The sequence below is a fragment of the Vombatus ursinus genome, unplaced genomic scaffold, assembly GCF_900497805.2.
Source record: "Vombatus ursinus unplaced genomic scaffold, bare-nosed wombat genome assembly UNPS02014779.1, whole genome shotgun sequence".
NCBI lineage: Eukaryota > Metazoa > Chordata > Mammalia > Diprotodontia > Vombatidae > Vombatus > Vombatus ursinus.
This window is the reverse complement of record NW_020954557.1, coordinates 59014933-59029259: the sequence shown is the minus strand read 5'-3', so window position 1 is coordinate 59029259 and position 14327 is coordinate 59014933. Positions and strand designations below refer to the sequence as shown.

Sequence of the window (14327 nt, the reverse complement as noted above, 5' to 3'; positions counted from 1 at the left end):
TAACTGAACTGTTTGTTTCTCTGTTTCCAAAAGTAATACCTCCCTTGCTCCTTCTCACTAGTTGTCAGGATCAAATGAAGTAAAGATTGTGAAAATGATCTGTAAATGTTGTATATTCATTTTTCTTTCTGGATTGTTTACCTTCCAAGCTTATGTTTTTTCAGGATTACCACTGAGCTTTTTCATTGACAGTAATAGATTATGACAGTACTAGATTATGCCCTTGTTCCTATGATATTGTTTAATAAGTAACGAATTTATAATGTGGATGCTAGAGGTATTACCATCTTTTTTTAAAATACGGTTTTAGTGATGCTGTAACTACTCTATAGAATCCTTTTGGCAAGACCCCTATGATTTTGCCAGTATTCATAAAGACAAGAAGCCTGAAAATGACTATTGCCATTTGGTTTATGGCATTGTAGTTGTTAACTAATATCTATCCAAATAAATGTCTGAACAGATTGTTACCATCCCTCTTTTCAGTTACTTTAAGAGAACAAAATTTTATATCCTTTGTGTTATCACTGTTTCAATTTAATGCCAGTGTTCCTAGGTGAAATTTTATCTTTGACTTTCCTTTTATAGCTTTTAGCTCAAGTAATTTAAAGTTGACTGTTGTGTTGTTTTCTTGTAGCTGAAAATGGATTGATAATAATTCAGGTGTACTTATACATTAAGATTGACTAAAGTATTAGTATTCATGACCCTTCTAATTCATTGGTCTGTATATAATCCTTTTTTAAAGTAACTGGCATTTAAATAATGCTTTAAATTTTGTAAAGCACTTGGCATAATCTCATTTGACTCTCAAAACAATTCTGTTAGGAAGGTATTACCTGCATTTTACAGATGAAGAAACTGAGGCTCATATTTGAACAGTAGAGAGAAGTTTCCTACTTATATGCTAGTCAGTAGGAATACAAAAATTATTAAAAGGACAGTCTCTGTTCTCAAGGAGTTTATATGGGGTGGGGGAGTGCAGAACCTGGGTTCAAATCTTGACTCTGCCATCTGTATGACCATAGGTCAGCCACTTAACTCTGTAGACTTATTTGTTAAATGAAGGAATTAGGATCAGGTGACATAGATCTCTTCCTATTGTAGATGCGTACCTGACAGTAGGTGTCTGTGCAGTTTTGCAACTTCAGTCTTCTTTTTGTTTTTGACATCTCTTAAGATCTTAAACTCTGAAATTCCTCTGTATGACTAAAACCCCTTTCCTTCCACCTCTCCAATACTTCTTTGCCCTGTCATGATCTCTCAACCCTCTATTCCATCCTGTTTTCATAGTCTTCCATCCTGCCACTTACTACTCTTTAATGTCTTCATCTTGTTTTTAGTGATTTCAACGTTTTTCTTCCTTCCAAACTTGAATCTTCAGCTTCTACTTTTCCTGTGTTGCATTCTCTGGATAGCTCACTATTTCATCAATGGTGGGATTTCCCTCTTCCTCCTCCTGAGCAGTGGAGCCCTGCTTGGGAAAGTTACAAAACTACGACCTGAGTTCAGCCACATTTTTCCTATTTTACCTTAAACGAGGTTTTATTCCTGCGAAGAAATGGCCAGAGGCCTTCAAGTGGAATTTAATGATTACTTCTTAGTAACATTGTAGAAGAGATTCTTAAGATCAGTCAGTCAAAAAGCATTTATTAAATGATGCTTCCTATGTGCCAGGCCTACAATGAAAGGCAAAAACAGGATCCCTGCTTTCATCAGCGACACTATGATGGATGAAATTGTGTGACAGAAAATTTTGCATACAAAATGCTTGCATTGTAATTGGAAAGTAATCTCAGAAAGAAAGCACTACAATTAGGGGAACTAGTAAAGGACTCTTACAGAAGATGGGGTTTAAGCTGAGGATGGAATGAACCAGAAGGCAGAAGTGAGGAGAGAATATATTTCAGGCATGAAAAACAGCCTGTGAAAAGGTACAGCTCAGAGATGAAGTGTCATGTACTAGGAACAACAAGAAGACCAGTATTGCTAGATCATAGAGTAGGTAGAGTAATGATAAGAAGACCAGAAAAGTGGGAGGAGGTCAGGTTGTGACGGGCTTTGAAAGGGGAGGGCTGGGGGCAAATCCCTAAAGATATAATACAATAGGATGCTGGAGTTTGAAAATAGGGGAATGACCTGGCCAGACCCACAGGTCTTACTTTATTGAGCTCATTGATCCTTTCCTTCCCTGCCTTCCCCATCTCATTTTCATCTCTTCCCTCTAGTAACTCCATTCCCTCTGCCTACAATTTCTCCACCCTAGGAAAAAACTTTCTGGCCTCTTTAAGCTATTTTAGCTCTCTTCCCCCTCATTGTTAAACTCATAGGAATAATGCATACTTGGTCTCTATCTTTTTGCTCCTCAGTATCTTGCAAGTTAAAAACAATGTTTTCTGAAATGAAAATGATATAACTAGCATCCCTTTTTTATAGGATTTTATTGTTTCCAATTCCATGTAAAGACAATTTTTAACATTTCATTTTTTAAGTAAAATTTTGAGTTCCAAATTTTGTCCCTCTCTGTGTTCCCCTACACCTCCCTAAGATGGTAAGCAATTTGATTTAGGTTACATATGTGCAATTATATAAAACACATTTCCATATTAGTCATGTTGTGAAAGAAGAAACAGAACAAAAAGAAAATAATAAAGTGAAAATAATATACTTCAATCTGCATTCAGACTCCATCAGTTCTTTCTCTGGATATGGATAGAATTTTCCATCGTGAGTCTTTTGGAATTGTCTTGCATCATAGAGCTAAATCAGCCATAGTTGATTGTCACACAATGCTGCTGTTACTATGTACAGGTTCTCTTGGTTCTGCTCACCATCCCCTTTTATTTTTTTTATTTTTTAATTTAATTTTATTTATTTTATTTTGGGGCTAGGCAATGGGATTAAATGACTTGCCCAAGATCACACAGCTAGTAAGTGTTATGTGTCTGAGGCTGGATTTGAACTCAGATCCTCCTGACTCCAGGGCTGGTGTGGCATCTAGCTGCCCCTAGTATCGCTTTTTTTAAAAATCAATTTTATTTGCAGCTCTAAATTCTCTTCCTCCTTTACCCATTGAAAAGGCAAGAAAAATAAAACCCTTTATAAACACATGTACATGTGCAAGATAAATTTGTTCATTAGTTTAAAACAGGGAAGAAAAAAGAAGTAGAAGAAATCTACACTTTCAACCTTTACTTTGAGTAGATTTCCCTACCCAGTTGAGTGTGTATGTTATTCCCTCCTTAAGCCAGCTCTAATAAGCGTAAGGTTCATTCATTCCCTCTCGCCTCCCCCTTTTTCCCCTCCACTGTAAAAGCTTTTTCTTGCCTCTTTTATGTGAGATAATTTACCCCATTCTACCCCTTCTCCTTCTCACAGTACATTCCTCTCTCAACTCTTAATTTTCTTTTTTAGATACCATCCGTTCATATTCAACTCACCCTGGGCCCTTGGTCTATATATATTCCTTCCTTAGGTCTCATGAGTTACAAATATCATCTTTCCATGTAGGAATGTAAATAGTTCAACTTTAATTAAGTCTCTTATGATTTCTCATTCCTGTTTACCTTTTCATGCTTCTCTTGAGTCTTGTATTTGAAAGTCAAATTTTCTATTCAGCTCTGGTTTTTTCTTAAGAATGCATTAAATTCCTCTACCTCATTGAATATGCATGGATTATACTCAGTTTTGCTGGGTTGGTGATTCTTGGTTTTAATCCTAGTCCTTTGACCTCCAGAATATGTTCCGAGCCTTCCCATCCGTTAATGTAGAAGCTGCTAAATCTTGTGTTTCCCTGATTGTGTTTCCACCATACTTGGTTTCTTCCTGGCAACTTTGCAATATTTTCTCCTTGACCTGGGAACTGTGGAATTTGGCTATAATATTCCTGGGGGTTTTATTGTATTTATTGTATTTTTTGAAGTATGGAATTGGAAAGTAGAGAAAGTTCCTGATGGATAGCCTCAGTCTTTTTTACCTTTGACTAGTTCAAATTTGGGTAATGCAGAGGTCAGTATCATTTGGAGCAGAATTTTTTTTTAAGTGCTCCTTAGAATATTAGGATTTGAAGGAATTTTCTGAAGCTTAATAAGCAAGGTTAAAATATGGCGTCTTTTAGTATTATTTTAAGTTTGAATGAGGATCTTATTTTTTAATCAGCTTTCCAGAGGCATGTGGAATTAAAGTGTGCCAAACTCTCAACTCTTACCTGCTTCAAGTACAAACCTATGAACAAATTTTGATTTTTTTTTTTTATTCAAAGCATAAATATTATATAAAAGCTTGGAAATCTTGCTAGGAAGAAAAAAATTAGTGGAGTGCCTTTCTTGCTGGTGTCAAAAGGAATATGACCTTTACTTCCTCAGTTACTGTTAGGCTATTTTTTTTTTCCAAGTCCCATTACTCTATCACAGTCATGTTTCAAAAATTTTCACTTAAATATTTGACTTAGTAACTTCACTGTAAAACCTTAATTAATCTCAGGAGTTCTCCATTTAATAATTCAAAATCCTATTTTGAAATGATTTACTTAGGCTCAACAACATTTTTCCTAAAAATTTAATTTAAAATTGAGAATTCAACTTGTTGTTTTCAGCTATCTGCTCTTAACTTTAGTATTTTACATTGCTGTTTCAATTTACCTCTTTTCCTACCTTCCCCTTCAATATTTTCTTATTAAAGGCACATTTTAGGTGAATAACCTATAGCCTAAACAGCTGGATCATACTGTTTATGAAACAGTGTGCTCCCCTAGGAAGTGGGGAGAGCAGAGAGGTGGCAGGGTTAGAACTATGGCCAGTCTAGTTTTCAACTCTTTAGCTATAGTACTGAAGCATATTCTTGGTGTTATCTTATTCCCTTTCTAGTTGGCTATTTTTCCATGTTATGTTGAAATACAGTTATCTTTTATTGTATCCTTTTATGGACTATCCTGAGAATCTTTAGTTTTTATGACACTTTCCTTGGATAAATCAATTAAACTCTCTGGGCTTCAGATAAATCTGCAAAATTAAGGTTAGGTGACACTTAAGGTCCTTTTCAGTTATAAATTCTATGGTCATTATGTTCTTGTTTCTTAGATATAGACTTTCTACAAAGGCGAATGGTTGTGTTTTTGAAGGGGGGGTTGGCAATGGGGGTTAAGTGACTTGCCCAGGATCACACAGCTAGTAAGTGTTATATGTCTGAGGCCCAATTTGAACTCAGGTCCTCCTGACTCCAGGGCCGGTGCTCTATCCACTGCATGACTTAGCTGCCCCCATGAATGGTTTTAATAAAAGGGGTGGTGTAAAAGAACAACAAAGTTTATGGCAAGAAATGTGCTGCAGTGGAAAGATTGCTGAAGTACTCTGTGATCTTGGGCAGATCAGTTAAAAGTCTTTCAGGGTCTCAGTTACTTCTTCTCTAGACGAAGTATGCAACGATGACCTGAGGTCCCTTCCTGCTCTAAATCTGACAAAGTGATTTCAATCTAAGACAAATTTCAGTTTTATTTCTTCATTGGACTTACGGTGAAAAGAAATACTGATTTTTGCAACACATTTTTAGATACATTGGCTCTTTTTTACTACTAAATTGCTTTTTAGAAAACTGCCATTAACTTTGTAGCCCTTTAAGAATAACCATGATATGAACTGATGCTGAGTGAGGTGAGCAGAACTAGGAGAATATTGTTCACAGTAACAGCAATATTATGTGATGACCAACTATGATAGACTTTGCTCTTCTCGGCAATACAGTAATCCAAGACACTTTCAAAAGACTGGTGATAAAATATGCTAACCACATCCATGGCATCTGAATGCAGATTGAAGTATGCTATTTTCACTTTTTATTGTGTTTTATTTTTTCTTTCTCATGATTTTTCCCTTTTGTTCTGATTCTTCTTTCACAACATGACTATGTACATATGTACAGCATGTAGTTGAAGAAAATCAGCATTAACTTGACCATAAAAAACATGATTGTACATGTATAATCTCTATCAGATTGCTTGCTATCTTAGGGATAGTGGAGGGAAAAGAGGGAGGTAAAAAAATTTGGAACTCAAAATCTTACAGAAATGAATGTTGAAAGCTGTCTTTACATGCAATAGGAAAAAAATAAAATACTATTAAATGTTTAAAAAATGATAACCATGATATATGGTTGATTCAGCATTACTACTAGTCATTTAGAACCTGAAATCTAAAAGTGATTGAGGATTAAGGGTTTTTTTGGGCAAGGAAGTGCTGCTCTGAGTCAGACAGTGGTGACACCCCTTTCCATATTCCTAAAGCAGTTGGACTAGTGGCAGATGAGGCAAATGCTTAGCCCCTAAAAATTGCTAGGTATTTACATGCCAATGACACTTGACCCAGGGTGTGTCTCTTCCTGTTTATGACATTAAGTTATTAGAGCAAACTGTCATTGTTTTCATGTTGCTATGTCAAGGAAGACAGTGTAAATTCCATTCCTTTGCAAAGGTGTCTGGGAAAAGCAAAGCATGAGCAAGCACCTTATATCTCAGACAATAGGAATTGTTTGGCATGCATATTTTGAAAATTGCCTGTTTCTATATTCAAGGAAATGTTTATTTTACTGCTTTGAAAGTTAATGTTTTTCATTAATAAACAATATGATAATGATGTAAGTTTAAAGATGGTCTGAAATGAGGATTTACATAGTTTTGTGGAAGTATATGAAAATAAAATTTGACTTTGAATTTTATTTCTGCTAGGTTCATCATTGGAAGCTGTAACCACCTGTGAACTATGTAAAGAAAAATTACAGCTTAACCTAGAGGATTTTGATATTCATGAACTTCATAGGGCTCATGCAAATGAACAAGTTAGTATATTTTGCCTAATTTGGTAAGTGTCTGTTCTTTGCTTAGAGGACAACTTTTGAGGAAATCGATTTGGTCATGGTCAGGAGCTCTGCGTTAAAAAAAAAAATACCCTGCTCTCTAAATACAGTGCTTTTCATCATTTTAGTTCTTATTTCAAAACTTATTCTGTGACGTTTCTGCCTTTATCCTTAACTTTTTTAAAATAAAAGGTTAAAAACTAGTCAATTCATTAATTTTGAATTTCTGAAGCTTAAATTCCATGTAATGGAATTTTGTGACTTGAAAATTCTTATAACTTTTTACCAAATTTAAATTTGAGAAACTTTCCCAAAATTAGTTGTGCTTTTTTTTTCTTGTCTTTTCCCAGGATTTTTCTGATTCCAGCTGCCTGTTGTGAATGGGTATTGATCAATTTCAAGCACTTTTCCTTTTTTCCTATACAATTGGAAATTACCAACAATTTGGTTAGAGATTTGGTGGCAATCCACTTTAGCTCCTCTCCAAAACTTCAAGAACAGAGTAGAGCAATGTGCCTTAAGCATTCTCTTTTCCTTCATTGCCTCTCCTTTTACACTTTAAATTCCCATTTAATTCTGAAAAAACTATTTTTGTTTTTAACGTTATACTGTTACTATTCCCATAAAAGATATTACTGATTTTTTTAATGATCAAGTTAATGCTGATTTTCTTCAACTACATTCACTTGCATAATTCTCACTTTTCTCTTATCCCACACAACAAATAGCCTTTATTAATCATTGAAAACAAAAATTTTAAAAAATTTTTATATACCTACATGATCAAGAACAAAGATTAAACCAAAGTTTATTTTTGATTATTTTTAATTAAGGTCAGGAGGACTGAGATATTTTGATACAACATAGTTGATTTTTTTTAGTATTTCTCATGAGAACCGGAAATGCCCAAAAGAACTATCTCTCACATAGCTCCTTAGTCAAGCTTGTTCATTAGTAATTGGGTACCTTTTAAAAAAAACTTTTTATCTGCTATGTGACATCTTTGTCACATGGTAGCTTCTCCATTGTATGTCATTACGTAGGTTAGTATTAGCACTGTTGGGTTCAAAGAAGGCAAATAAGAAAGGGAGTGGCAGAGATATGTGATTCCCTCCAACTTTTACCTGCTGGTGCTGTCCCTTTTTGATTTAACTCTTTGTCCTAATGAAAATAAAGACTATTATCTTTTGGCAGAAAAGTGACAAACTTGAGCCCATTTTGGTAGTTGTAGGTGTTCTTTTCAAAGCAAGAAAGAAAGTATGAAGAGAAGAAAGCCTTTTGCTTCAGAGAATGTGAGTTGAATAGAATTATTGGAATAGATTTGGTTATTGATAACCCATTCCAAGTTTAGCTTTTGAGTGAGATGTTCTCTTTTGACTTTCTTTTCTAGAAGTTTCATCATCTACTCTGGAGCTTTTGGCTCTTTAAAACATTTCTGATAGAATGAGAAGGCTTTGGCTCTCCAAATTACCAGTAGTCTTATTAAATTGTTAAGTGCCAGGAATTACTTGTAATAATCACTTGTCCATCTTCTTGGCCTTGATTTGCTTGGGCTGTTATTGTGAATGATTAATTTTAGTTATGTGGGAACTTCTTCATTATCCATTATCTAACATAATCCATGGTTAGTTATGCAAGATGTTTAAAATATATATAAATAGAATTTCTTTCCTTATCTGGAATGAGTTCACACTTATTTTTCAAGGCAGTTCCTCTTCCCTTTTTAGTTCTGTAGAGATGGATTCTTCCTAGGTTAGTGATACTAATGTTAGAGGGATAACTAACTTTAAGAATTAGAGAAGTGATTAAAGATTTCTTAGATAACCTGTTAGCAAACTGCTGAAGCTTTTGCTAAAAATGCAGTTTATACTATTTATACTTCAGGTACATTAACTGGACCCAAATATGGCAAAAGTGAAATAGATTTTGACATTACAAATATTGCTTACCCTACTACCCATCAAAGTAGTAGTTCACTAATACCACTCTAGCTGTTTAGTAAGGACATATTGGGAACTTTTAGTATCCAATTCCTTTTTCAGTTATTATATGAGTTTAAGTTACAGCTAAGGGAACACTAATAGAAATTTTTGGAATGAGTTTTTTAAATATTCTGAGATGTATAGAAAATGAACACATAAAGTTCTGTACCATTTTACATGATTTAAAATTTCTTTTTTAAAATAAATTATTTACCTAAGAAAACTTGTTAAATCAGATTATCTTTAAAGAACTTCATCATTTATTTCAAAAAAGTTCAGCTAATTTTTCTTTTCCTTTAGTATATCTAAAAAAAGTATCTTTCCCATACAACAGATGGCATGGTGTTGTGAATGAGAGGGTCTTTCTGAATATGAAAAAAGTTTAAGCCTTGTTCCCTGGTAGGACACCTAATGTGTATGAGTGTTTTTCTTCTGTTTATCAGGGAACTGAGTCACTGTATATCCAAATCTTGATTGTAGTTTTCTCATTTTTTTCTTTTATTCTTTTTCCTCTCTACTAAAGGCGGAGTATGAGTTTATCAGCTCTGGTCTGTACCTGGTTGTGTTATTGCATTTATGTGAACAAAGCTTTTCTGATATGCTGGGAACTGCAAGTGAAGCTAGCACGCGTGTCCGAGTAAGTAATATTGAGGTGGGGATGGGAGAGCAGCCTGAATCAGTAGTTTAGCTTTGGGAAGTGAACCATTTATAAATATATAGATTATTTTAGGGAAACTAGTCTTTTTTTTTCTTAATTAAAAAAATAGGTGCTATAAAACCTTAAAAGTAAAGACACTTAAGATTTTAAGACATTTACTATTTCCTGTCCAGTGTCCAATATTCTATTCTTGAAAACATTTTCAAGGATGGGGAAAATAAGTTTATTCTTCAAATAGAGAATGATTTCACTTTGATGACCAATATAGGTAGAATTGTTAATATAAGAGAAAGGGATGTTTCTTTTATAACAAACATATTATAACATATAAATCCAAAATATAACTCAAATCTAGAAACTCCACAGGAAATTTTAGTAAGCTTATTTCTATTTTAATTTTGAAAAAATTATTTTGATTGTACCTAGAAATTGACACCAGTAATAGAATAATCTTTCAGATATAGTTATTTGTAATGACACATTTTCATCTTTTGTTGTAGGTGGTTTTTGTTGCAATTGAAAAACAGTTGTTTTTAAAAGGGGTTAGATTAGATCATTCTAAGTTTTGAATTTCTCAGTGCTTAATTTTTGATTAATCTTTGAAGATAGATGAAAAATACCCTCTTTCCATTCATTTTTAAGTCAGACCTTCAAATACTCAGTATTCCCTATTTTAGATCGTGAAGGTGGAAAGGTTTCATGACAATAATTTAGAGATACACTGTAGTAAAATTTCTCCACTAGCAAAAATACTAGTAGAGTGAATTTATTTTTAATTTATTTGAGCACTTCTCAATGTCAAGATTTTTCATTTAGGACCTGATGTAATATTTCTTTTCAGGCTATGAGCTTATGTGCATTATCTTTTGATACAGTGTTCACTTTGAATTAGCCTTGTAGAGCTAGCTTAGGCTGTTTTTTGTAAAGTAATGAATGGTGTAGTTTCATCAAGTTAGTTCTGCCTTTCAGAAGTTTTTGCAAATGTAAGACCATTATATCTACTGGGTTTTTATGCTTCCAAATTATACTGATAACTCTGATGTTGGGTACTATCTAATCTTTACGTGGCACATGAATTGTGTTCTGTATGCCCTTATAAACTACTTGAAGGATTCTCCCAGCAAGTAGTAATGACCATAGGTGGTACTTTATTCATCATCATACCAAAGCAAGTCTTGGTCTCAAATCTTTTTTGGGTGATTACATGTCACCATTAAGGATTTGTTTATTTTGGTTAGCTTTTAGGTTTTACATGTTGCTAGACATCATTAATATTTTTAACTTTATTTTATGTTACATTGAACTAGAAGGTTCCCTAATGTAGACTATAGTGTATATGTTTTATATTGATTTTGGAAGCTATCATATAAATGAAGTTCAATACTTTATCCTATTAACAAATCAAAATGCAAAAAAAAATAAATGGAAGCAAATGCTTCATTGAAGGAATTTAGTGAAAATGATCAGATCATTTTATGTATATAAGTTCTTCATTATGTAGCACTTGATGTTATACCCATCTTTTGGTGAATAAAAGAATAACAATATTAAAAAATTATTAAGCTATAACAGAAAAGGAATTAAAATTTCCTGATTATATGTTCCCTAGAAATCATGGTATTTTGTAAACTCCTCTAATCTGACCAAATTATGAAACAGCTTTTCTGCTTTAAACAAAACTGATAACATAATTATTGTATTTGGCCGTTGAATCTGTCCCTTCACCTACTAAGTGCATAAATGTGATTATGAAGATTTTTCAAAATCAATACTATTTTTAGCATAGAATTAAATTTGAAACCTCAATTTTCTTAGTCTATTACATCAAATTTAGATAGAAAAGGAGTGGTTCATGAGTTTTTTATTCTATTTCTCATGTGAATTCCAGTTGTTGTTTTGTATATTAGCTCTAAATTGAAACCACTTAGTCCCCAGGTTATAGAATTTTCAAAATTGGAATACCTTTCTAAGTAATTTGCTTCAGTGCAAAGAATGAGTACTGTTGGATGAAATAATTTATCTTCAGGGGATTTCGTGGCCATGTTTCTTTTTAGCAAACAAAGCAGCAACTAGTGTTAAGTAAAAAATTTCCTGAAGAATTAGATTATTGCTAGTAGCATGTATATACATACACATATTTCAAATACTGCCCTTAAATTATGTGTTTTAATTGATTGAGGAGAAAGCCCTAGTATAGGGGTGGGGAACCTGTGGCCTTCTAGGTCCTTGGATGTGGCCTTTTGACTGAGTCCAAGTTTTACAGAACAAATCCTTTTATTAAGGGGATTTATTCTGTAAAATTTAGATTCCACAAAGGGCTGCACTTGAGAACCTAAAGGGTCACATGTGGCCTCAAGGCCGTGGGTTCCCCACCCCTGCCCTAATACCTAGATTTTAAGGGCTTAAAATGATATTTAAATTTGTGTTAAGTAAAATAAACCACCTATACTTATTCTGTAGATCCATATACAACATTTAAACTACTGTATTTCTTTCTGCATTGTTTCTAGTTTATTAACCTTGCAAGAACTCTTCAGGCACATATGGAAGATCTTGAAAGTAGGTGACATTTCCCCTCCCCAGACTTGTTGAATTTATTATTGCAAATTAAACCCACTGAACAAAACCTACCAGTGTTCCCCTTTTTTTGAAGGCATGTGCTATATTAGCTTTACTGTCATTTTGACTGGCTTATAGCCCTATTGATAATACAAGGAGTTGAGGGGGGAGGGGATAGAGATTCAGAGAAACTGAATTTTTGAGAAAAAAGTTTTTTTAATGTGGGTAGTGATATTCAAGGTCAGTGCACTTGGCTTGGGACCAAAATTTTAAGTAAAGAAATCGTAACATGCCTTGAACTGATCAGTTTCAGCTCTCTGAGTGGGACTAAAGCAATAAGTGATTTAATGTTTTTTTAATTAAACATTTCTTAAATTTATATAATTACATTTTAAAATATGTGAAAGCATTTTAAGATACTGTATAAGCCTTAAGATATTAATAGTAATTTATCATGTATATGAAAATGTCAAATGTGTCTTTGAACTCTGTTTTTCCATGTATCCCTCTGCTCTCACCCAAAACAAACAAATAAACAAACCTCTACCACCTTACTTAGATAATTCCTCTCCTCTTCACTCTACTCCAGCTGGATTATGCATGTTGCACATAGCAAAGCAGTCTTTTCTCTTGGGAGTGCTTTGTAATTCCAAGATACTTTTTTAATGATCTAAATTTTATGAGCAGATTCCTATTTTTAAGAATTGGCAATATTTTGTTTATACTCAACATTTATTTTTTAGATTACATTTTTAACAATCTTAGTATAGTTATGTAGAAGAGTTTATTGGAATGGGTAAGAATTTCATAGTTCAAGTTCAAAAATGACCATTTCTTAAGTTCAGTAACAAGTGAGTTTTTTATGCTATATGTACTTTTGATAATGGTTGGCTATTTGGGCTGATAGATTTTTTTTTTGTCCCCAGAGTCCTTTGATACATTTTCAGTTAGTATCTGTTGTTCAGCAGTTTTTAAAATAAAATAACTAGTCCCCAAATTCATCCACTTTAAAAGCAACAAAGAATAAAGGGAAGTTGTAGGGAAAAAAAAATCTTATAGCATTTTTATAAAAGTAGAAAATTGATTTGCATGTTACAGCTTAACTTCCTTTAAGAATCAGAGTAAGGAAAAACCTGTTTCTAAAGATAGCTAAACATTGAATTTTCCTTCCTTATGGAGTTGATTGTTTTGATAATATTACAGTAACCACATATTACTTATATCCATGAAAAGGCATTTCTTTGTCAATTTAGAGCTACAAATAGGAGTCCCACCTTTGGGACTACTTAAAGTTATAAGTTCTTTGTGGAATGAAGTGCAGGGGAAGCGGGGGTAAACATGTGAATCTAGATTATTTCATTAAATTTTTTAAAAAATTTAATTTCTCTTTGAAAGGAATTTCATATTCTAACAGGGATGAATAAACTTAAAACAATAGAGTACTATATAATCCATTAGAATACTTAAGTGTTGCATGCAATCTCCAACATCCCTAACATGTTGTTTTAAATGAGTTTAACTTTGACTGGATATTCTTAAAAAGATAAATGTTACCCTTTATTAAGTACAAAACACAGACCATGAATTTTTTTTTCCATGTAAATTGGGAAGTTACTTGTAATAGGCAGTATCCCTTTTCCCCCATCACTTGTAATCCAGTCTACAGATTTTAAGAATAATCTATAGGGCTTTTAAGATTTGCAGTGCACTTTTCCTCACAACAGTTCTGTTAGGTAAGTAGTGTAAATATTCTTATTTATAAATAAGAAATCCAACCTTGGAAAAGATTGTGGCTTTTTCGCTATAGTCACATAGCTAATTAGTGTCAGAGTTGTAATTAAAACTCAGGCTTTTCCAACTCCTTCATGGTTGATTCATTCAACTTCCTAAAGAAATCCTGGGACATCCTTATGGAACTTCTGTGTTCTCTGATCATAGTGACTGTCTTGTTGCTTCTTGCTAAAATCACATCATGAATTTTAGGTACTCAACTTTGTCATTGAAATAGAAACAAGGGGAATAGGGTAGTTTTCAACAAAAGGTCATGTCTTTTTAAACAAAAGACATTAACTCAGCCTTTGTCTATAGTGAACTTAGTTGATCATTTTAAATAAATTGAACAAATCTGTTTGTTGGCATTGCATTGCAAAGTGACAGCTTCAGTGACTTTAAATTTGTAAGTGTTCATAAACTAATAAGCTTACCCCTATCTGCACCGTCCATTCTTGTGAGGAGCTTTTACCTTATAGTTGTAAAACGTTAAATTCTGTGTGGAGTCTCTT

General features: G+C 33.3%; 1 protein-coding gene across 6 annotated transcripts in view; it reads left to right on the top strand.

The window, feature by feature from the left end:
• The window catches only part of MARCH7 (membrane associated ring-CH-type finger 7), a 51599-nt gene that overhangs the window by 36238 nt on the left and 1034 nt on the right, over positions 1-14327 (top strand). For 2 of the 6 annotated variants that reach the window (XM_027866076.1, XM_027866074.1), the window contains 3 exons: positions 6719-6851; positions 9352-9465; positions 11997-12045. In XM_027866076.1, the coding sequence (XP_027721877.1) occupies positions 6719-6851; positions 9352-9465; positions 11997-12045 (296 nt within the window). The remainder of the gene's footprint in view (positions 1-6718; positions 6852-9351; positions 9466-11996; positions 12046-14327) is intronic. The other 4 variants (XM_027866077.1, XM_027866075.1, XM_027866072.1 and 1 more) reach the window with 3 other exon arrangements.